The sequence below is a fragment of the Camelina sativa genome, chromosome 5 (assembly GCF_030686135.1).
Source record: "Camelina sativa cultivar CO46 ecotype springtype chromosome 5, ASM3068613v1".
NCBI lineage: Eukaryota > Viridiplantae > Streptophyta > Magnoliopsida > Brassicales > Brassicaceae > Camelina > Camelina sativa.
Window position 1 is genome coordinate 6,944,408 of NC_141884.1, and position 22,709 is coordinate 6,967,116.

Genomic DNA, 22,709 nt, shown 5'->3' on the forward strand with positions numbered 1-22,709 from the left:
TTAAGCATGTGTGAAGCATGCTGGTAATATATAAATATCACAATTATTTATGTTACCTTTAGTTATCTAATTAATGAAATTAATTACACAGAGAATGAAGGAAGAACATGAGTTTCGGCTCAAGAAAAGGTTATTTAAAAAATTCAAGCTACTGTCTCGCCCTTTTGGGGTTGTCTGGTCTTAGAAAATATTGATATTTTATAAATTATGTTAAAAACAGATAAACTAACACATAATATCCATGCTTAGCCGTATTTTATTTTTATACGTAATTAATGTTCTTTTTCCCAACGTAAAATGTTTGTACATCTTGATTGTGCATCAAAACATGAAGAGCTCTATATATTATGGGATACAGACTAAATATTTTAAATTAACCTTTCATATTAACAAAAAATTTCAGTTTAATGCTTAACTAATCAATAGTCATTCATTTTAAGTGACTGATAATATTTATTTAAAAACAAAACAAATAACAAACATGAGATAATTTATCGAAACACAAAATACAAAATTTTAAATATTTAATTAAATCTAAAATATGTTAAAATTATTATAAAGTTATCGAGAGTCTAATTCTAGTATTTATATATAGAGCAGCTTGAGTTTTTGATAGTAGTAGACCGTATACACATTGAGACAAGAGAACACAAATCACAACATTAACACACAAGTTCCTTAAATAAACAAGGTAGGTCCAAAACTAATACATGCCTTCACCACCGTGAGCTTAGCCGGGTTTTGCTTCCACCATACAAACGAAAGACACCGAAAGCCGAAATGCAAGAGACCAACACCATTCCAATGCAAGCAAACAAGGCACTGGCAATTCCTTCACCTACCTGGTTACAAAACTTCCCATACATATCGCAAACCTTCATCCACTGGAGTTCTGGCTCACCTAGCTTTGCAAAAGCCGCAGACTGCGCCGCTGCTGCAGTCCCCGCTACACACAAGTACGCTACCACCTGCTCATACATACATGACAAGAGTCATTGACAATGTCACTTGTACAAAACCCTATGTGAACTAGAATACAAAAAATCAGGTCGATTTCAATGCTTTTATATCGCAGGACCATCAGAGACTTATCAACATTCTTGATCAGTCATAGATCATTGACATTAATGAAAGATTCTTCCAACCTAAATCCAATAAATCTTTTTGTACCCTACCAAACGAATGAAACTCATACGGTAAATTTTTTAAGGTCACAGAAAACTTAGGACTTTTTCACTTTCGACCAGAGCAAACAAGAAACAGAGGGTAAAAACAGAGTCACCTGATCGCCGGAGAAAATGGCCCAAGCCAGAGGCTTACTTAACAAAACGTTTCCTTTCATCAAACCCACGACGCAACGAACCGCCTGAAGCAAAGAATAACCCGCGGCTATCCCGTTAACGACCACCATAAACCTGAAAACACGGAGAAAGATTATCGCTAAAAGCTGTAAACTTTATACAAAAAAAACTGAGTGGTTTCGTTCGTTTTGGCATGAGCAAACACTTACACAAGTGCCTTCATGTTGGTGAATTTGGCTTTCTTCTTGATCATGAAAATCTCTTTCACTTGAACGTCTGTAACAATGAGAATCGCAGCGAGGAGAGCAAGGGCGAAAACAGAACACCTCAGAATCAACTCTGCTACTCTCACTTTACGATCAATCAGCTTCATTGTTTTGTACTTCCGGGACTGATTCCAACTCCCAAAGAACTCAACTTTGTCTCTAATTTTGATGTTTATTTATAAAAAGATGGAAACTTTTAGTGAGAGAATTCAGAAGAGACTGTGGATAAAAACAAAACCATTGGTTCGTTGTTAGTTGGCTAGCAGCTTATGTATTGCTACAGCTCTCTCCGTGTAAAAGCAACAAGTGGCTTAAATAGAAAAGAGTAATTAATGTAATTAATTAATAGAAACAAAAAATTCAGAGACTATGATGTTAAAAGGTGTAGAGCTGAAATCATGGACCTAAAGAAATTAGTGGTACCCGTGACTCTCTGTCCCTAAAAGCTACTATTTGGTTAATCATTAGCATAGTTATTTGAACAAACACAAAATCTCGATATGATTATGATAAATATTTAAAGATCAAACTATGGTGGTCACTAGTCAGATGGCGTGGACGATGTCTGTTCGTACAACTCTCACACTAAACCATGACCATTGCCCATAACTACGTGTATTTTTTGAAGTATATATTAAAGGGATAAGTTGTGGTTTTAGAGCATTTAAGGGTACACGTTAATTAAATGTATGATGGAGACTTAGAGATGGAAAGTGAAATAGGAGAGTGAGTTAACAGAAAGTTTACGTCAACATTTATATGTATTTTTTAGGAAAGTTGTAAGGAAGAAAAAGATTCATATATCCAATGAAATTATATAATTTATTATAGTATTCCTCCACCACGCACTCTTGAACCACCATTTGCATATTTCTAAGAGTTTTCATACAGAGAAGTTTATGATAACTCTTAGGAGTTAGGAACTTAGGATGATCAATATAACATTTGCTAGTAAGGTATGTAGTAGGTAAAGAGATGATACGTGTAGGAAAAACTCAATTTACCATAACTTATTAGTTAGACAAAAACAACAAAACTAATGATCACTGATTTACCATCACTTAGTTTAGAGTCTAGAACTAAACAACTTCCATGTGTCACATTGAGGAGAATAGAATTTTCTTACAAAAGCCATGTAAAAATGAAAACTTTAAAGAGATTTAGAAAAATGGGGCTTTGCTGTGACTACTGAGACGGTGTATCCAATAGTGGGGTTGGTGAACTATGGAAGTGGTGTGGTGCGGTGCATAATGCACGGGGTTGGTTAAAAGTCCTTTTTTAATTGTGTAATCATGGTTCTCTGTTTCCACCGTAACCCTTTACTAAATCGGTGAGCAAGAACAACCAAGACTTTTAAACAGTAAATCTCATTATCGTTATTAATTTAGGATCATCAAAGGTTCAACAATTTCTAATGCGTCGAAGCCAATCACATTAGTATGATTCGTATTGTGGCTTTTAAGCAGTGTCGTGGCGAATTGTGGCTTAGGGCGGGTAAGAAAAATGTGGCTTTTGTTATTATAAATACTAGCCACCTAACCACAATTACAATCAACAGTGGAATAACAATACCAATATCCAATAATAATCCAATAATAAACCAATAGTACAACATAAACAATATCCAATAACCAAACATCAGGAAACATGAAACCAGTAACTTAGCAATGTTTCTAATAACCCAACTCTAGCAACCTAGCAATACCAGACAACATCAAACCGAGTCCCTAGAACATCCTCCTCTTCATTGCCTTGATTCCACGATCACACTTTGCTTTTACCTGCACCACAAACACATATTGCAATGCATGAGTATTTTATAAACACTCAGTAAGGCAATCCTCCCATCTACTGGGCTATACACACAAGCAATAGAGTCATCTCTAACCATCAAACAACAATCAACAAACAACAAATAACAAACCAGGACTCTGCATCGACCGACACCAACACGCATCGACCGATACCACATGGAGATGCATCGACCGATGCAAGTTACACTTGCATCGACCGACACCCAATCTGCATTGACCGACGCATGCTCGACATAACACGAAAACCCTAGAGTTTTACGCGCCGTCCTCGCACTTGCATCGACCGACGCAAGATATGCATCGACCGACGCAATGCCAAGCATCTTGTTTTCCCCGAAGCTTCTCGCCGGATCTTCGTTCCTACAACCACAAAACTCGATCCCAAACCACAAGAAAGCTTCCTAACGTCCATAGCAACAATCTAACAAGTCTAACATCACACAACAAACATATTAAAGAGTTCTCTATCTTAGATCAGCCATGGTCCTGCACTTACCTTTGCCAAGACGAATCTGAACCTAAACACAAGAAGAAAACGCCTCTAGGAAGCTCCTACAACAATCCCAGCTACAAATCTCTACAGGAACAGCCTCAAATCTCCAGAAATCACCAAGAACACCAAGAACACTTCTCTTTCTCTTTCGTTTCTCTCAAAAGCGGCTAAACACGCATAATGAGACAAAACACGAGCTTAAGGGTTTTCCTTTACCCAAAACGCAGCGTTTGACTTAATTCAAAACGCAGCGTTTGACTTAATTCAAAACGCAGGAACTCGACCTTGCATCGACCGATGCATCATCTGCATCGACCGATGCAACTCCCAAACTGGGATTTCGGTTCACGGATGTTACAGTTTTCATCATCTTTTTGCTTGTTTCTCTTTACTTCAGTCTCCATTTTTCTTTTTTCTCTAATTTTATTTCTTTCTTCTTTCATTATTTGTTTTCATCATCTGTTTGCTTGTTTCTCTTTACTTCAGTCTCCATTTTTCTTTTGTCTCTAATTTTATTTCTTTCCTTTATTTGTTTTCATCATCTGTTTGCTTGTTTCTCTTTACTTCAGTCTCCATTTTTCTTTTGTCTCTAATTTTATTTCTTTCTTCTCTCATTATTTGTTTTCATCATCTGTTTGCTTGTTTTTCTTTACTTCAGTCTCCATTTTTCTGCTTTCTATAATTTTATTTCTTTCTTCTTTCTTTACTTATTTTCATCATCTGTTTGCTTGTTTCTCTTTACTTATGTCTCCATTTTTTTTATCTCTAATTTTATTTCTTTCTTCTTTCTTTAATTGTTTGCATCATCTGTTTGCTTGTTTCTCTTTACTTCAGTCTCTATTTTTCTTTTGTCTCTAATTTTATTTCTTTCTTCTTTCTTTATTTGTTTTCATCATCTGTTTGCTTGTTTCTCTTTATTTCAGTCTCCATTTTTCTTTTTTTCTCTAATTTTATTTATTTCTTCATTCTTTATTTGTTTTCATCATCTGTTTGCTTGTTTCTCTTTACTTCAGTCTCCAATTTTCTGCTTTCTATAATTTTATTTCTTTCTTCTTTCTTTATTTGTTTTCATCATCTGTTTGCTTGTTTCTCTTTACTTCAGTCTTTATTTTCTGTTTTCTCTAATTTTATATATTTCTTCTTTCTTTATTTGTTTTCATCATCTGTTTGTTTGTTTCTCTTTACTTCAGTCTCAAATTTTCTGCTTTCTATAATTTTATTTCTTTCTTCTTTCTTTATTTGTTTTCATCATCTATTTGCTTGTTTCTCTTTACTTCAGTCTCTATTTTTCTTTTTCTCTAATTTTATTTCTTTCTTCTTTTTTTATTTGTTTTCATCATCTGTTTGCTTGTTTCTCTTTACTTCAGTCTCCATTTTTCTGCTTTCTATAATTTTATTTCTTTCTTCTTTCTTTATTTGTTTTCATCATCTGTTTGCTTGTTTCTCTTTACTTCAGTCTCTATTTTTCTTTTTTCTCTAACTTTATTTCTTTCTTCTTTCTTTATTTGTTTTCATCATTTGTTTGCTTATTTCTCTTTACTCCAGTCTCCATTTTTCTGTTTTCTCTAATTTTATTTCTTTCTTCTTTCTTTATTTGTTTTCATCATCTGTTTGCTTGTTTCTCTTTACTTCAGTCTCCAATTTTCTGCTTTCTATAATTTTATTTCTTTCTTCTTTCTTTATTTGTTTTCATCATCTGTTTGCTTGTTTCTCTTTACTTCAGTCTTTATTTTCTGTTTTCTCTAATTTTATATATTTCTTCTTTCTTTATTTGTTTTCATCATCTGTTTGTTTGTTTCTCTTTACTTCAGTCTCAAATTTTCTGCTTTCTATAATTTTATTTCTTTCTTCTTTCTTTATTTGTTTTCATCATCTATTTGTTTGTTTCTCTTTACTTCAGTCTCTATTTTTCTTTTTCTCTAATTTTATTTCTTTCTTCTTTCTTTATTTGTTTTCATCATCTGTTTGCTTGTTTCTCTTTACTTCAGTCTCCATTTTTCTGCTTTCTATAATTTTATTTCTTTCTTCTTTCTTTATTTGTTTTCATCATCTGTTTGCTTGTTTCTCTTTACTTCAGTCTCTATTTTTCTTTTTTCTCTAACTTTATTTCTTTCTTCTTTCTTTATTTGTTTTCATCATTTGTTTGCTTATTTCTCTTTACTCCAGTCTCCATTTTTCTGTTTTCTCTAATTTTATTTCTTTCTTCTTTCTTTATTTGTTTTCATCATCTGTTTGCTTGTTTCTCTTTACTTCAGTCTCCAATTTTCTGCTTTCTATAATTTTATTTCTTTCTTCTTTCTTTATTTGTTTTCATCATCTGTTTGCTTGTTTCTCTTTACTTCAGTCTCCATTTTTCTTTTTTCTCTAATTTTATTTCTTTCTTTTTTCTTTATTTGTTTTCATCATCTATTTGCTTGTTTCTCTTTACTTCAGTCCCCATTTTTCTGCTTTCTATAATTTTATTTCTTTCTTCTTTCTTTAGTTGTTTTCATCATCTGTTTGCTTGTTTCTCTTTACTTCAGTCTCCATTTTTCTGTTTTCTCTAATTTTATTTCTTTCTTCTTTCTTTATTTGTTTTCATCATCTGTTTGCTTGTTTCTCTTTACTTGAATCTCCATTTTTTTTTTCTCTAATTTTATTTCTTTCTTCTTTCTTTATTTGTTTTTATAAATGAATATGTTTACATATTTATATTAATGAATATGTTTACGTATTTATATTTCCAAAATCAATAAATCAAGATTTATCAAATTAATAACCTTATTTCTTTTAGACATATGCCTTGTTCGTTTGTGAGTCTCAGCGACACCTTCAAACGACTGTAATTATAATGCATTTTATTTCTTTCTTCTTTCTTTATTTGTTTTGATCATCTGTTTGCTTGTTTCTCTTTACTTCAGTCTCCATTTTTCTGTTTTCTCTAATTCTATTTCTTTCTTTTTTCTTTATTTGTTTTTATAAATGAATATGTTTACATATTTATATTAATGAATATGTTTACATATTTATATTAATGAATATGTTTACATATTTTTATTTCCGAAATCAATAAATCAAAATTTATCAAATTAATAACCTTATTTCTTTTAGACATATGCCTTGTTCGTTTGTGAGTCTCAGCGACACCTTCAAACGACTGTAATTATAGTGCAATTTTCTCTTTTAATCATTTCCATCAATATCTTCTGTGAATCATTGCACCATTTTTCTGTCGCTGGTTTTTTTGGCGATGTATTTAAGCGATACAAGTGTCGATTTTTTTCATCTCTCTCACTGTATTTAGTCGCTGGTTTTTAAAATTCTTAAACAATCAGTGTTAAGAATAAGAAGATTACCAATCAATCTCAAATTTAAATATAAATAAACAAAAAATTTCACACATTTCACTTATAATTCACTTATAATATACATTAATAAAAATGAATATGTTTATATACATAGAGGTGGAATTGTAGATGAATATATAATACAAACAACTATCGTTTTGTAGACAAAACATATGATATATAAAAAAGTCTAAAGTCGTTAAATATTTTGACAATTCTAATAGATTATATAGATTGATAATCCAATATTAAATGTACTTACTACTTATTTTTCTCCGTACAAGATGTTGGTTATTTATCTAGTTTTTTGGAAAGGTAAAAACAATTATGAGTGAAAAAATACAAACAGATTTATAATCTAAATGACTTCACTAAAAATTTAAAACTTTTTTTTAAAGAAAAATCCATAAACCTTTAGTTAAATCAATAAGCCTTACAAAAAATTCATTCTTATAATAATATATATTTAGTAATTTTAAAAACTACTTGCAAATGGTTGATTATTAAAAATTTGGAACAATTGAAATATTAATATAAAAATGAAAACAATGTTTTCTCAGTAACTTACACATAAATAGGACTGCACTTACATGATTAGTAAATGAATGCAGAGTTTCTCCGAGTGATGTGATCTTAAATATTAAATTTACCAAATGTTTCAATGCTTCAATTAAACGGTTAGGATAATTTCTTTTAATATGTTTTAATAAATAAAGATAATTTATGAAGAAGTATACTTAGTTAAAGATGTGAACATTTGAATAGACACAACTGTTCAGAAAAATTACAACTGTTCGTAAGAGACACAACTTTACAGTTAACATACATTTACAATTTTTCAAAAAGACGCAACAATATAATTTTTTGTCAAAAAAGATAAAAAAAAAATATTTTTATGAAAGTCATAATGAAAAACACAATTGTTTTTCGCATTTATTCAGCTTGCTGTTATCATATGTTAAAAAAGAAAATTAAAAATTTCCCAAAAGAAGAACAAACATATATAATCCTAAAGACGTGTACATTTGAACTAAAAGGAAAGTTGGAAATTGTTAGAAAAGAAGAACAAATTATATAGATTACTAAAGATATAAATATTTGAATAGACATAATTGCTAAAGATGTGAACATTTGAATAGATACAATTGTTCGTAAAAAACACAACTAATTGTAAAAGACACAACTCTACATTCAATAGATGCAACTTGTTAAAGAGACGCAACCATATAATTTTTTTGTCAAAAGAATAATTAAATAATATTATTTTAATGAAAAGTCACGATGAAAAGATGCAACTGAATTTTTTTAATAAAAAGTCACAATTTTTTGAATAAAAAGTCACGATGAAAAGACGCAATTGTTCTTTGCATTTATTCATATTGCTAATATTATATACAAAAATCTCAACTGTTTGTAAAAGACACAACTCTACATTTAACATATGCAACTCTCTAAAGAGACGCAACCATATATTTTTTTTGTCAAAAGAATAATTAAATAATATTTTTTAATCAAAAGTCACGATGAAAAGATGCAACATTTTTTTTTAATAAAAAGTCACAATTTTTTTAATAAAAGGTCACGATGAAAAGACGCAACTGTTCTTCGCATTTATTCATATTGCTAATATTATATACAAAAGTCTTCGTATTTATTCATATTGCTAATATTATATACAAAAGTCACAACTGTTTGTAAGAGACACAACTCTAATCCAACAGATACAACTTTCTAAAGAAACGCAACCATATAACTTTTTTGTCAAAAGAATAATTAAATAATATTTTTTTAATGAAAAGTCACGATGAAAAGATGCAACTGAATTTCTTTTAATGAAAAGTCACGATAAAAAGATGCGACTGTTCTTCGCATTTTTCTGATTGCTATTATTATATAGATTAAAATAAAAACTATTGTTTTAAAGACAACAACACTAAAGAAAAATATATATTCTAAGCCACAATTTTTCTATCATTTTTTCCTAAAAAATCATTCACCAAACTTACATAATCAAGCTCTTGAACCAATTATCTCTCTATAGATATGATATCCAAAAAAAATTAACATTTCTTGTGACATAGTTGATCGAAGATAAGACTTTATCAGCTTCAACTTTGAAAAACTTTTTTTTACAGAGGCAACATAGACTGGAACGTTAACAATATCCGATAAACGATCAAAGAATTAGGATAACAACTTTCCATTGTTTTCAGAAAATTTAACACTTAAGATAGGTCTCTAGTAGTCTTTTGTAAAACCTTTTTTAGAACTTTCAGTTCATAATATAAATCATTCCCATCAACATCTGAATGATTGCCATGTGTAGAAATTTCCTTATGTATTAGATTTATTAATATTGTCATTGACTTCTCAAAAAAAAAATCCACTTTACATACACATTTATCTTATGAATTAATTACATAAGTCTTAGATAGAAAAAAAATATGGCCTACCAAATTTTTAATTTTTGGTGGCTGAGGGCAAATGCCCTTTCCTCTTGCCTGTAAGCACGGCACTGCTTTTAAGTATTGGTGATTTGGTTCACATCAATATTAACAATGTGTTTTTAACAAAAAAAAAAAAGAAATATTAACAATGTGCTGATCACACATTTTATACGCATGGGTGAAACTGCTTGAGACCCACACATTACATAACACAAGACCCAAACATACAAAAAAAATCGAATTGGTCCTGATGCAAAACAAGTAGAAACTTTCGGGCTATAATCTGGGCTTTTTGCATTTAATATGGGCTTTTTTAAACTGACAAAAGGCCTGTGATGTGAAGGCGGCATCTCTAGGGCTTCCGAAACCCTAATGTCACTGGTATAAATAAATAACACGCACCTCCTTCATTCTCATCTCATTTTCTTCAACACCTTCCTCATAGCAGAAGCTTACGATTCCTTAAGAATCATCTCCTAGTTTATCCTAAATGTTTATTGTTTGGTTTTTATAGTTTTACTGTGTTTGATCTAAGTTAGAATTTAGTTACGTGACGAGATCTCTCTCCAAGAGATCTGATACCAAAAAAATGGAGCAATCTGAAAATTGTGATTGCATAATCCAATAGTATACGTCACAAAGCAATAGGGGCAAGCCGTAATGATGTTGATGGAGCTTTAGGGCTTCTCCGTCTTATGGTATTTTTGCCTATGGCGCTCATATTCCATTGCCTTGCGGAGCGGCGTCGCTGCTTTTACCGTTTGGGACCGGCCATGAGTTCTATATTTCAATTTATCTAAATTAGGGTTTTGTTAGGGTTTTTTTAAAAGTAGCCTATGAGGATATCAGATTATAAAAGAACACCATCTTTCGGGACTGATTGACTTTTTAAGTCTTGCTGATACTTCTGCAATTCTGAGGCTTTTCTTGATTTGATTTTGTTTGTTTGTGTTTTTGATTTTTGAGGCAGTGATGAACGAGAATGTCATGCACCACTCTGATACTAGTGCTGATAACCATCTCTAACCCATATTTTTTCTGAGCCTTTTTTGTTTTGAATTGTGTTTTGTGTTTTGTGATTTGTCTGTGAGGTTGGAAAGGCTAATGAGAATAACCAAATGATGGTCTTTTAGACTTGACCTTGATGCGGACTGTATAGATTTATTGCTTTTGATGATAACTTATGGTTCCTGATGGTTATTCATTATCCCATTTGTTTTCTTATATTGCCTGTTGGTTGTTTTGTTTTCGAGATATCTACAGATTTGTCGGTTAAGGTGCTTGGTTGGCGATTGTTGCTGATGTTACGTTCTGAAGGGCCGGATTCATATGGAAGCTTGTTTTGCCCGATCATATTGATTTTAAGCTTCCCTTCAAAGTCTTAAGTGGTGGTCTCTTGCTGTTATGTGTTCGGTACCTATGGATGTTAATCCTGTTCTTGTCTTAGTTTACATTATCAATGAATTATTGTAATCCCCGGTTTGTATTGAGAGAGATAACCTTTATCTTTGTACTTCAATAATAACATTATGCACAAGGTTCCATATTGGCCAAGATAAAAAGTTAAATAACTCTGCAACTTATATTCCTATCTATCAATATAACCTTTAGCACCAAGACTATAGTTTATAGAGAAGTTATATTGAACTTGCGTAAACAAAATGAAATTGTTCAAATGCATGTAGTAAACGGACCACTATGAATTGGTCGACATGATTTTATAATACTCGGAACAAAAACACAACATCGTCAACACAGACTCTATAACCCCAAGCCTCAATATCTTCCCAAGAGCCAAGATAGCATTTGAGAACACCTCCGAGACACAATGAAAGAAGAAGACTCAGATTCTCCACATATTTATATCGCCTACAAACTTGTCAATCAAGACTTTTCCATATAACCATACAATCCGAAGGTAGCTAGGCATTCTCCAAAACTGAGACCACATCCATCAGTCGTCTGTAAAATAAATCATGGCATATTTTAAGCAATTCAGAAACCATATGGAAGATACACACTCAAATAGAGCATGTGATGGACTGTTTCCTCCTTGCATCCATATTTAGTATCATAGTCTACACGTTGACTATGTAACGGTGAACTTACTGTTAAACATATTGTCACTAGTCAGTCAGTAAAGGTGGACGTGTGGTAATTTGGTTCGGTTTAGCAAATTCAATTACAAGAAAATACGTCTTAGATTAGAACCAAATCATATTTCGGTTTGGCTCGATAAATTTCACTTTGGTTCGGATATGGATCCTTAAAATAAAATAGAAACACAACTAACGACTTAATAATAATAGCTAAATGTTGTAGCTGTTTGATAATTTAAATTAGTATATTTCCATATTTGGACCGTCAGAATATTTCTTGCCAATGCGGTGTGATTCTCTAGGGCTTCCGATGCCCTAATAATATATATACACACCACGCCCCCTCCTTCCTTCTCATCTCCTCTTCCGCCTCCTCCATTGTTCTCATTGTTTGAGGAGTATTCATATTTTTCATTGGTGTGTTTGTTGTTTTGTCTCTGTTTGATCTCAGTTACGTGACGAGATTTCTCTCCAAGAAATCTAATACTAAAAATATGGAGCAATCTGATTATTGTGATTGCATAATCCAATGGTATACGTCACAAAGCAATAAGGCAAAGCCTTAAATGACGTTGATGGAGCCTTAGGGCTTCTCCGTTTTAAGGTATTTGCTGGTAGCTCTCATATTCCATTGCCTTGCGGAGCGGCGTTGCTGCTTTTACCGTTTGGGACCTGCCATGAGAGCTATATTTCTCTCTGTTTCTTGTATCTCAATTCTCTCTAATTAGGGTTTATTTAGGGTTTTGTTAGAATTTAGTTACGTGACGAGATCTCTCTCCAAGAGATCTGATACCAAAAAATGGAGCAATCTGAAAATTGTGGTTGCATAATCCAATAGTATACGTCACAAAGCAATAGTGGCAAGCCGTATGATGTTGATGGAGCTTTAGGGCTTCTCCGTCTATGGTATTTGCTTATGGCGCTCATATTCCATTGCCTTGCGGAGCGGCGTCGCTGCTTTTACCGTTTGGGACCGGCCATGAGTTCTATATTTCTCTCTTTCTTGTATTTCAATTTTCTTTAATTAGGGTTTTGTTAGGGTTTTTAATTTGCCTATGAGGATATCAGATTATAAAAGAACACCATCTTTCGGGACTGATTGACTTCTTTTTGAAGTTTTGTTGATACTTCTGCAGTTCTGAGGCTTTCTTTTGATTTTGTTTGTTTGTGTTTTTGATATTGAGGCAGTGATGAACGAGAATGTCATGCACCACTCTGATACTAGTGCTGATAACCATCTCTAACCCATATTTTGTCTGAGCCTTTATTGTGACATTTGTATTCTTTGAGGAAGATTTTGTCCGAGTTAGTGTAGTTTCTGTATACTAATGCCTTAATGGTTGGCTTTCTTTGTGTGGACGCTTCTACAAATTGTTTATACCGTTGGCTTTGATGATTTGTTACCATTAATACATTTGGTTGATGGCAGTTCTATAATGGATTTATTATGTCGATTGAAGCTGTATTGCCTCACTTGTATGCTGAGGGGTTGACAAATTGTCCGATGGCTAAGGTGTTTTGAAGATTCTGAAGATTCAAGCTCAATGTCCGAAGGCTAAGGTGTTCTGTATTCGTCTCAGTAGGGGATGATTCTGTAGTTGAATTTCTTGTAGCCTTATAAGGCTCCGATTTTTTTTTTTAATTATGAATTTGTACAATTTCACAATCTGTAATCTGTTATAGCTAATATGAAATCTTGTTTTTGGCAAATTTTCTAGTTTGTATCCTGGATTGCTTTATTTTTCAATCAAAATCAGTTAGTTTTAAGATGTTATTTCAAGTTAATTGAGATGTTTCTTGCATTATGAAATTAAGACAAAGCCATATGTTTCTTGTAACCAACCAGCAAGTTAAGTGAAGACAGTTTGGTCTTCAACCTGCTTCCTTCTTCATTATAGTTAAATCAACATTGTATACATATAACGATCATAAGGTAGGAACAGAGAGATCTTAGTGTTCGTTCACGTCAAGAGCAGAGAAGTACGATCACTAATAATCAATGAGATATCCCCAGTTGCCTTTTGAATTCCCCCTTTGGTGATGTTGATATAAGAAATGTAGGTTGTTTTTTTTGATTGATTTGTTATTTTTTGTGTATGTTCCAAAAATAGTTCGGTAACAGTTGTAGAAAGCAGTTGGAGATAAAGTTTTTTGACCAGTTGAATTTCAGATTGAACACTGGCAACAAAGTTTTACAAGTCAACAGACACAACTTGTATTGCACCTGTAACTCAAGCTAAATCCTTAATAACTGAAGATGGAACCTGATTTGTTGTATTCAAACTCTTCTTTTTTTCCTATTCTTGGCAGTTTTATTCTCAATCCATCAGGTTCCTATATATATGTTTTTGATCAATGCTCTTTACCCTCATTCTTCTGAACACATCTTTTCTGAACTTAACATTTCAATCAGCTCAACGTTTTGAGAAAAACATAATTAGAGCTTTTTGTTCAAGTTAGAGAATATGGTGGAAGGAGTAGCGAAAACAGAGGCGGTAAAGCTCACAGAGGTGTGGCAAACGACATGGGAGACACCTTACATTATGCGTCTGGCTCTCTCAGCCGGTATTGGAGGACTTCTCTTTGGATACAACACAGGAGTCATCTCAGGGGCGCTTCTCTACATAAAAGAGGATTTTGCTGACGTAGATCAAAAGACATGGCTTCAGGAGATCATTGTAAGTATGACTGCGGCTGGAGCCATTGTTGGAGCAGCTATAGGAGGATGGTACAACGATAAGTTTGGTAGGAGGATATCTGTTCTTATTGCGGATGTGCTCTTCATACTGGGTGCCATGGTGATGGTGGCTGCTCATGCACCTTGGGTCATTATCCTTGGCAGACTCTTGGTTGGTTTTGGAGTTGGTATGGCTTCCATGACCTCACCTCTTTACATATCAGAGATGTCTCCTGCGAGAATCAGAGGTGCTTTAGTCAGCACCAACGGACTTCTCATTACCGGAGGACAGTTTCTGTCTTATCTCATCAACCTGGCCTTCGTCCATGTAAGCGACCAACTAACTCACAAAAATGTATTTTCTTCTTTTGTAATATTTGAAAAGTCTTCTAACTTATACTGATCACAAACACAGACACCAGGTACATGGAGGTGGATGTTGGGAGTCTCGGCGATTCCAGCAATCATTCAGTTCTGTCTCATGCTATCGTTGCCTGAGTCTCCACGGTGGCTTTTCAGAAATGATAGGAAAGCTGAGTCAAGAGACATACTCGAGAGAATATACCCTGCAGAGAAAGTTGAAGCAGAGATAGCTGCACTCAAGGAGTCTGTCCTGGCAGAGACGGCTGACGAGGATATTATTGGCCATAGCTATTCCGCTAAACTCAGAGGCGCTCTTAAGAATCCAGTCGTCCGCCATGGCCTTGCCGCAGGTGTTACCGTCCAGGTCGCGCAGCAGTTTGTGGGAATCAACACAGTCATGTACTACAGTCCTACTATTCTGCAGTTTGCAGGTTACGCGTCAAACAAGACAGCCATGGCTCTGGCTCTCATAACTTCCGGTCTCAATGCGGTAGGGTCGGTAGTAAGCATGATGTTTGTGGACCGTTACGGTAGGCGCAAGCTTATGATCATTTCCATGTTTGGGATCATATCTTGTCTTATCAGTTTGGCTGTCGTCTTCAATGAAGCCTCAAACCAGGCTCCCAAGATCGATACATGGGACTCGAGAAAGTTTGCTACAAACGCTACTTGTCCTGCGTTTGCACCCTTCACAGCCTCCCATGCTCCTCCCTCCAACTGGAACTGTATGAAATGTCTTAGATCTGATTGCGGATTCTGCTCCAACTCTGCAGAAGAGGTAAGGAAATCTCTTTACTCAAAACACACACAAAGACAGTACATTAGCATTTAGCTAGATGAAATAAGATTCATGTTTGGGTTCATATGTGTTTTTTTTTCACAGTACGGACCTGGAGCATGCGTTGTTATGTCTGGTGATATGAAGGCATTGTGCCACTCTAAAGGCCGAACCTACTTCAAAGACGGCTGTCCCAGCAAGGTCGGGTACTTGGCCATCGTCTTCCTTGGCCTATACATCATTGTGTATGCACCAGGTATGGGTACAGTCCCATGGATTGTAAACTCTGAGATATATCCTCTTCGATACAGAGGGCTCGCAGGAGGAATAGCTGCAGTCTCAAACTGGACGTCAAATCTCATAGTGAGTGAGACGTTCCTGACGCTGACGCAAGCAGTCGGGTCATCGGGAACATTCCTTCTCTTTGCAGGGTCTTCAACAATCGGGCTGTTCTTCATCTGGCTGTTTGTGCCTGAGACCAAAGGGCTTCAGTTTGAAGAAGTGGGGAAGTTGCTAGAAGGAGGGTTTAGGCCTAGTTTGTTGCGGCCGGCGACTAAGCCCAGTGAAGTGGAAATGCCTTAAGCAGTTGTGGCTGAAAAGCAAAGCAAAAACAAACACATAGAAATTTTTTTTAGTTTGTCATTTGATATTGTTTTCGGTCTGTTGATTAAAAGCTGCAGACTCGGAATGGTCTAATGAGAGACAGACCTGTATATAGTTTGATTTACATAGATCACATTTACCAACCTCACTCAATTCTTTCACAAGCTTTTTGTCATACTTTTTGTTTGATTTAAAAGTCCATATATGTTTTCTCTTATCAATGAAAGATCCGTAATTCAGTTAAGTTAGTTTTGTACCTTTATCTACCCGCCAGCATGTTCAATTTCCTCACAAGGGATACATAGAGCCTCTAGTGAAACAACAAAGTAGACATATTTATCAATTTTGCGAGCAAAAGAGGTCACAAGTCAGCATTTTTGCAGCATATCAGAACTCATCATGTCTGTAGAAAGTAGATAAAGTGGTAACCTTTAATTGGTTCTTCATCCAAAGAAGGCTCCTTTCCCATCTCTTGAACACGAGTGAGTAAGCTGTTTTATCATTAGAAAAATTAAAGTAAAATTGAGAAACATATAGCAATTCTAATAATGTACAGGGCAGCATCTATATAGGAGATTGTTGTAAATGGGACAATTAGATGGCATGAGAATTTGCAGATACATCCACCTAAAACCACAATTTTCTATAGAAACAAACCCATGATTCCTAAACAAACAATCAAATAAGCCAAACAAAGCCCATAACATCTGAGGATAAAGCAAATTGTTATTAGGGAAAGAGAGAGAGAGAGAGAGCTGTGAAAGAATTGTTCAAGAAGAATCTTCACCAAAGATGTGAAAGAGTTGTTCAAAATCTCTCCAACGACGACTAAGCAGCACATCTCAAATTTACAAAATCGTTTGTCAGAGATACTAATCAAACCACACAATTCCTGTGTAATGTTGAAGCAGTTCTCACAAATGAAAACTGATTCGGAAACATGAGTTTCAAAGAATCAACAGCTCTTCACTCGGACCAAAACCCTAAAACCAAAATCCCAAAAACATCATCATTCACTAATTGTTCATATCAAACACGAATTCCAATGTCTCTACAGCTTCCCAGTATTGGATTTGTACTCACTCATGACTTTAATTGATTCTTCCTTCTTCTCCTTCTCGTCTCTATTTTCGCTGTCTCTGTTTGTAAACATAATCGTTACACAATCTTATATAAAATTTTAAAGAAGAGGAAAATGGCATAAATTTTTTTAACCCTCCTCCATCGATGCCCATCTCTAAAGCTCTCATCATCTTCATTAACACTAACCTTCAAGATTTGATATACCCCGCATCCTCCGATCTTCCACTTTCTACTGTCTGTTGTGAACTCAAAGACAAGCTCGGTGGAAATCACCGTCTCCTCTGCTTCAACTTCAAATATGTAGATATGCTCTGTTAAAAGTGGATCTATTAGACGGCTGCCTCGTGTACACCGAACCTTGAGATCATTCTGTTTGTCCTTGATGTTAGTATATAGAAACATGTAACCATGATCAGCATCCGTTTCTTCCTTAACGAGCATGACACAAGCCTTAAATCTCAAAAATGTAGGAAAAGACAACTCATTCAACTTGATTGTCAATAAACCTCCAGCAGTAGCTCGGTGATTGAAGCAGGCAGGCACTTGTGTACCCGGTAAAATCGCATATCCAGAAGTCGATGTGTGCATGATGAGATCTCTGGCTTCTTGCTTCAGTTTGAAGCAGTTGGTGAACTTCAGATTGTTAAAAGAACAGTCCAATCTCTCAAGGGACTGACAGTTGTCTGCAACTATGCTTAATAGGAAATATTGAAGTTGTGGGAGTGATACCAGATTATTGCAGTTCTTGAGTATAAGCGTCTCTAAACAAGACATTCCCTTGACCCATGGAGGAACTTCTTGTATATCTTCGTTTACCAAATGCAGCTCCGTGATGATTTCAAGAGCATGCGGGAATTCCCTGAGGCTTTCAAAATATGACATACGAAAGACAAAAAGACGAGACCACGACATGATCGACAAAGGAACTTCTTTTATTGCTGTTCCTGTGAGCCTGAGACTCACAAGGCTTGTGGAGATCTCAGGAAAACTTTTCAACTGCAAGCAATCTGTGAGATCAAGTATACGGAGAGATTTCAAGTTAATGTTGGTTGGAAGAGCCTCTAGCTTTGAGCACCCACACATTGTCAACGTAGACAATCGCTGAAGTTTGCCTATAGAGGAAGGAAGCTCCACCAGATTTGAGCAGTTATCTAGCTCAAAATGATCGAGATTAGTGCAATCTCCAATAGAGGTTGGGAGATTCACGATACTTGAGCATCTGCTCATTATCAATTGCTTCAGATTTGTGGCAGATCCAATAGAAGGAGGGAGCTCTAGTAGACTTGAGCAATTGTGGAGATCCAATAACCGGAGATTAGTCGCATTCTCCATAGATGGGAGCTCCATGACACGTGAACAATTCGTTAGACACAATTCCCGGAGATTCGTGGCATTGATAGAAGAGGAGAATTTCTCAAGCCTTGAGCAATCACGAAGATTCAGTTTCTCAAGTTTAGTTGCATTCCCAATAGAGGGAAGCTCCACAAGATTTGAGTAACCAGATAGATCTAATTCCCGGAGATTGGTCAAATTCTCAATAGAAGAAGGAGCCTCCACTAAACTTGAGCAGTTAGAAAGATTCAATATCTCAAGTTTAGTTGCATTCCCAATAGAGGGAAACTCCACAAGATTTGAATAACCAGATAGATCTAATTCCCGGAGATTGGTCAAATTCTCAATAGAAGAAGAAGGAACCTCCACTAAACTTGAGCAATTAGAAAGATTCAATTTCTTAAGTTTAGTTGCATTCCCAATAGAGGGAAACTCCACTAAACTTGAGCAAGAACCGAGATTTAAGTTTTCAAGATTAGTGGCAGTTGAAAGATCGGGAAGCTCTTTCAGATCTTTAGAATCACTCAAATCCATCCACCTGAGATTTTTAAGTTGCTGCATTTGACAAATAAAAAATTGTTAACTACACTAGAAACTTTTACGGAAACAAATCTTATATATTTGAAAAGTGAAAGTTTTTTTTTTAATCAAAATTACTTACTTTTACTCCATCCCATAGCTTTAGGAGCTTGCTGGAATGCATAGTTAGTGCAACAAGAAACTCGGGATTAAAAGTAGAAGGCAAACATATATTCTGGAAATAACTCCAATACAGTAATCTAATCTTTTGTGAATGACATAGCAGTGAGTTCAGTCTCTCAGGCTGAGCAAGATCCTCCTCACCCTCGATTATTACGATTTCGAGATCAGACATTCTTTCAAGTGCTTTCTCACTTATATTCAATTCTTCCTCAATCTCAGATAACTTAAAATAAATCCCTATAAAACATCTATTATCCTGGAAAAGAACCATACAAATTATATAAGTAGATAACAGAGTTAGGTATCAAAATAAACTCAATTTGTAAGGCCAAAAAGACTTACTCTTGTATCATTACCGAGCACTTCACAAATATCTCTTCCATCAACCAAAAGCTGACATTTCAGAAGCCGATTATGAAGGAATTCCTTACGAGAAGTTTCTCTTCCGAATTGCTCAAGCAGAGTATGCATCTTTATGTATCCGAATTGGTCAATAGATATGAGAGATTTCTCAGCTAAGACATGAATACCAGCATGCGTCACATGTGACAACTTCTTTGAAAGAAACTTTTCCAGGTTATGAGCAACTATGCCATTGAATATGCCATTGAAAAAGCAGGCTACATAAAGAAATATATCTTTATATTCATCACATAAGGCATCATAGCTGAACTTTATAATGCTCCCTATTTCTCCATTAAGGCTGGTTTGTAACATTGGTAGTATCCTTTTCCACTCCTGCTTGGACATTCCTTTCAAAGCGGAGCCTAGCACCTTCAATCCCAAAGGGAGTTTACCAGCAAGATTCGTAACTTCCCAAGCAAGCTCAGCGAAACCATCATCTGGATACTTTTTTCCAAAAGCATACATACAGAAGATTTTGAAAGCCTTATCACTTGATGGAAAATCTACTTTGTAAATATGGTTGATCCCATGAGCATTCAAAACTCTTAGATCTTCTGTTGTGATTATAATCCGACTTCCAGGACCAAACCATTGAGTTTCTTTTGCCAAGGCATCTAGTTGTCCCAATTGATCCACTTCATCAAGAACAACAAACACTTTCTTGTCTTTCAATCGTTCTTGTGCCACTCCTAAATGAGAAATCATAAGATCTTTCTGATTGATAATCTGAGACAACATTTGGCTTTGTAGCTGCAATTGTGCACTATACTCATCCAAACAAGGTCTTGGATAGCATCCTTTGATATTAACCATGATTGCGGCAAGTTGGAATCTGTTGGAGACTTGGTTAAACACAACTCTTGCGATGGTTGTCTTACCAATCCCAGGCGGCCCCCAAATCCCGATCATCCTTACTTCATCCAAATCTAGGCTTAACAACAGTTTCAACTTTTCCATATGAGCTCTCATCCCTACTAGACCATCGAAATCTCTTGATGGTGTGGAGCTATTCAACATGTTTGAAACATCAGCGGCTATTTTTTCGATCATGGCCGCTTCATTGACCCTATAACATTGGAGGATATCAACATATATCTATCTATCAAATAGTCTGGTCATGAAGATACTCATACATATAGATCCTAAAGATATGTATTCTCCGTGTCTTGATGATACTTTTAAAAGCTACAAATACCAAACATAGCTTGAACTCGAAACTAAATATTAATTAAGGAGAGTATAAATCAAGAGGACGTACCATCTGTGAGAATGATATCCGGCAATGGTAGCCACATCCTCCAACGCTTTTCTCCATCTCTCAGTATGCTCATTTGTTTTACCTTTACAACTTTTTCTGAAGGCTTTCCCAAAATCACCGGTCTGTTTCTTTATGTCAGTTGGATCCACTTCATAGAAAATGGTCATGACAATCTGACCCGACACTTCCCTGCAGTTCATGATCTCTGCCAACTCATCAAGACACCAGGAAGAAGAAGCATAGTTCTTGGAAAGCAAGACGATAGCGATCTTTGATCCTCTAATAGCATCTTTGAGCTCAGGACCGATCGACTTGCTCCTCGGTATATGATTATCAATGAATGGGCTGATACCCTTTCCCCTGAACACTGCAAGGATGTGACTAAGAAAGGTTCTTCGGACATCTGGTCCGTGGAAGCTTGGGAAGACATGGTGTTTACAGTTTTGAGACAAAGTAGTTGGAGGAGATCGAAGCGGTAAAGCAGAAGATTTAGTATTTATGTTGTCTTCTTGTTGGAATCTGAATTTCGTAAAAACAGCAGTTGTGACTGAGTCAAGGAAAAAAAAAACACATTAGTATGGTAAAGAGTGGATCAATATTTAACTAAAAAGAGAGGTCTTTGCGTTGTTGTGTGAATGGGGTACAGACCGTTGACGACTCTATTGGCACATAAACTCCAAGATGAGTCATCCGGAGGACTTGGAATCGAACTGGAATTCTCATCATCGTTGGTTGAGCATATCTTTCGTCTTTTAACAGATTCGGATTCCACATCCTGACTCGTAGCTTTCCTTTTCGAACAGCTCAAGCTCATTACAGAACCCATTGATGAACCAAGAAGTTTCACACTGCAACAATCATTTTAATTTACCCACAATTAGGCGAAAGAAAAATAGAACACATAATCAAGAAATGGCTCAAAACAAATAAACCAGTCCAATCAATTCGATTTTTATCAGAAAAACAAAAAAAAAGCCTAAGTAAAACTTAAAACTCGTTGGAATTTAGTTGAGAGAGTGAGCGAGCAAGAGACAAATCGGGACATGAAAAATCTCACCGATGCAAGAAAAGACGAGAAAACTTCAAGATTGATCCTCGGATTTGCCTTTTGTTTTACTTCAGAGAATATTTTTTTTTGTAGTTGAAACGATTTGTGTGGAAAATGTTGCTACCGAAGATTAAATAAGCCATTAAGATTCATTTTGTTGTTTAGTTTTGGTGAAAGAAAAAATGTATAGTATTAATCAAGAAATGTTCGATAATTCACACTACCCAAGAAAGTACCCATGTGCCATTTTGGAAACTTATACCTAATTTTCTGTTTCTTTTTCCCACTTCCCTATAAATTTGTAATTTCTCATCAACTTTTTGTGAGTGAATAGTATAATAAGAGTACACTCATAACTCTCAATACTATACCTTAAGAAAAGGATTACTCCCATTTTGGATTACTCATTCAAATACTTTTTATAAAAAAATAACAAAAGAAAAAGAGAAAGAAAAAGTAGGAGAATCGATTCTCCCTAAAGCAATTTGAGAATCAATACTCATAAAAAACGAGATAAGTGTCACTTATTTAGTGGATCATATATTAAAAAATAAAGGAAAAACGATCTGTATCCCCATAGGAACTTTCATATAGCACCACAACTACACAGAATTTGAATCTCGATCTCGGTCCACACAAACAGGAAGTTCCAATCCAATTTTCCCCTAATTTCAAAATTTAAAACCCAGAAACACATAATCATGGTTTACAATT

The 22,709-nt window shown here is 34.9% G+C and overlaps 3 protein-coding genes and 4 non-coding genes across 13 annotated transcripts; 5 read left to right on the forward strand and 2 right to left on the reverse strand.

Moving 5' to 3' along the window:
- Positions 1–569: 569 nt before the first annotated feature.
- Positions 570–2,056, reverse strand: LOC104785965 (CASP-like protein 2B2). The gene is made up of 3 exons (XM_010511262.3): positions 1,511–2,056; positions 1,283–1,415; positions 570–968 (listed from the first exon to the last, which is right to left on the reverse strand). The coding sequence occupies exons 1-3, from the start codon at positions 1,672–1,674 to the stop codon at positions 717–719; spliced, it is 549 nt and encodes a 182-aa protein (XP_010509564.1). The 5' UTR covers positions 1,675–2,056; the 3' UTR covers positions 570–716.
- Positions 2,057–10,477: 8,421 nt separating this feature from the next.
- On the forward strand, positions 10,478–10,571 carry LOC147943330 (small nucleolar RNA SNORD96 family). The gene has a single exon (XR_015558838.1). It is a non-coding gene; the product is annotated as a small nucleolar RNA SNORD96 family (small nucleolar RNA).
- Positions 10,572–10,611: 40 nt separating this feature from the next.
- On the forward strand, positions 10,612–10,693 carry LOC147943331 (small nucleolar RNA Z221/R21b). The gene has a single exon (XR_015558795.1). It is a non-coding gene; the product is annotated as a small nucleolar RNA Z221/R21b (small nucleolar RNA).
- A 2,102-nt stretch (positions 10,694–12,795) lies between these two features.
- LOC147943332 (small nucleolar RNA SNORD96 family) lies at positions 12,796–12,893 on the forward strand. Its single transcript, XR_015558839.1, has one exon. It is a non-coding gene; the product is annotated as a small nucleolar RNA SNORD96 family (small nucleolar RNA).
- Positions 12,894–12,928: 35 nt separating this feature from the next.
- On the forward strand, positions 12,929–13,010 carry LOC147943333 (small nucleolar RNA Z221/R21b). Its single transcript, XR_015558796.1, has one exon. It is a non-coding gene; the product is annotated as a small nucleolar RNA Z221/R21b (small nucleolar RNA).
- An 850-nt stretch (positions 13,011–13,860) lies between these two features.
- Positions 13,861–16,146, forward strand: LOC104785967 (putative inositol transporter 3). Its single transcript, XM_010511267.3, has 3 exons — positions 13,861–14,751; positions 14,839–15,564; positions 15,670–16,146. Exons 1-3 carry the CDS (start codon positions 14,212–14,214, stop codon positions 16,144–16,146), a joined length of 1,743 nt encoding a protein of 580 aa, XP_010509569.1. The 5' UTR covers positions 13,861–14,211.
- LOC104785966 (putative disease resistance protein RPP1) lies at positions 14,124–22,630 on the reverse strand. 7 transcript variants are annotated; one of them, XR_767439.3, is made up of 11 exons: positions 22,005–22,630; positions 21,596–21,795; positions 20,948–21,494; positions 19,627–20,755; positions 19,244–19,540; positions 17,437–19,137; positions 17,251–17,306; positions 16,597–16,658; positions 16,425–16,477; positions 15,677–16,156; positions 14,124–15,553 (listed from the first exon to the last, which is right to left on the reverse strand). XR_767439.3 is itself a non-coding variant. In XM_010511266.3 (8 exons), exons 2-7 carry the CDS (start codon positions 21,771–21,773, stop codon positions 17,292–17,294), a joined length of 3,867 nt encoding a protein of 1,288 aa, XP_010509568.1. In that variant the 5' UTR covers positions 21,774–21,795; positions 22,005–22,630; the 3' UTR covers positions 16,934–17,150; positions 17,251–17,291. The 7 variants fall into 7 exon arrangements, 2 of the variants coding, with proteins under 2 accessions (XP_010509568.1, XP_010509567.1); XR_015598459.1 differs by lacking the exon at positions 16,425–16,477; XR_767438.3 differs by having other exon boundaries at positions 17,251–19,137.
- Between the last annotated feature and the right edge of the window lie 79 nt (positions 22,631–22,709).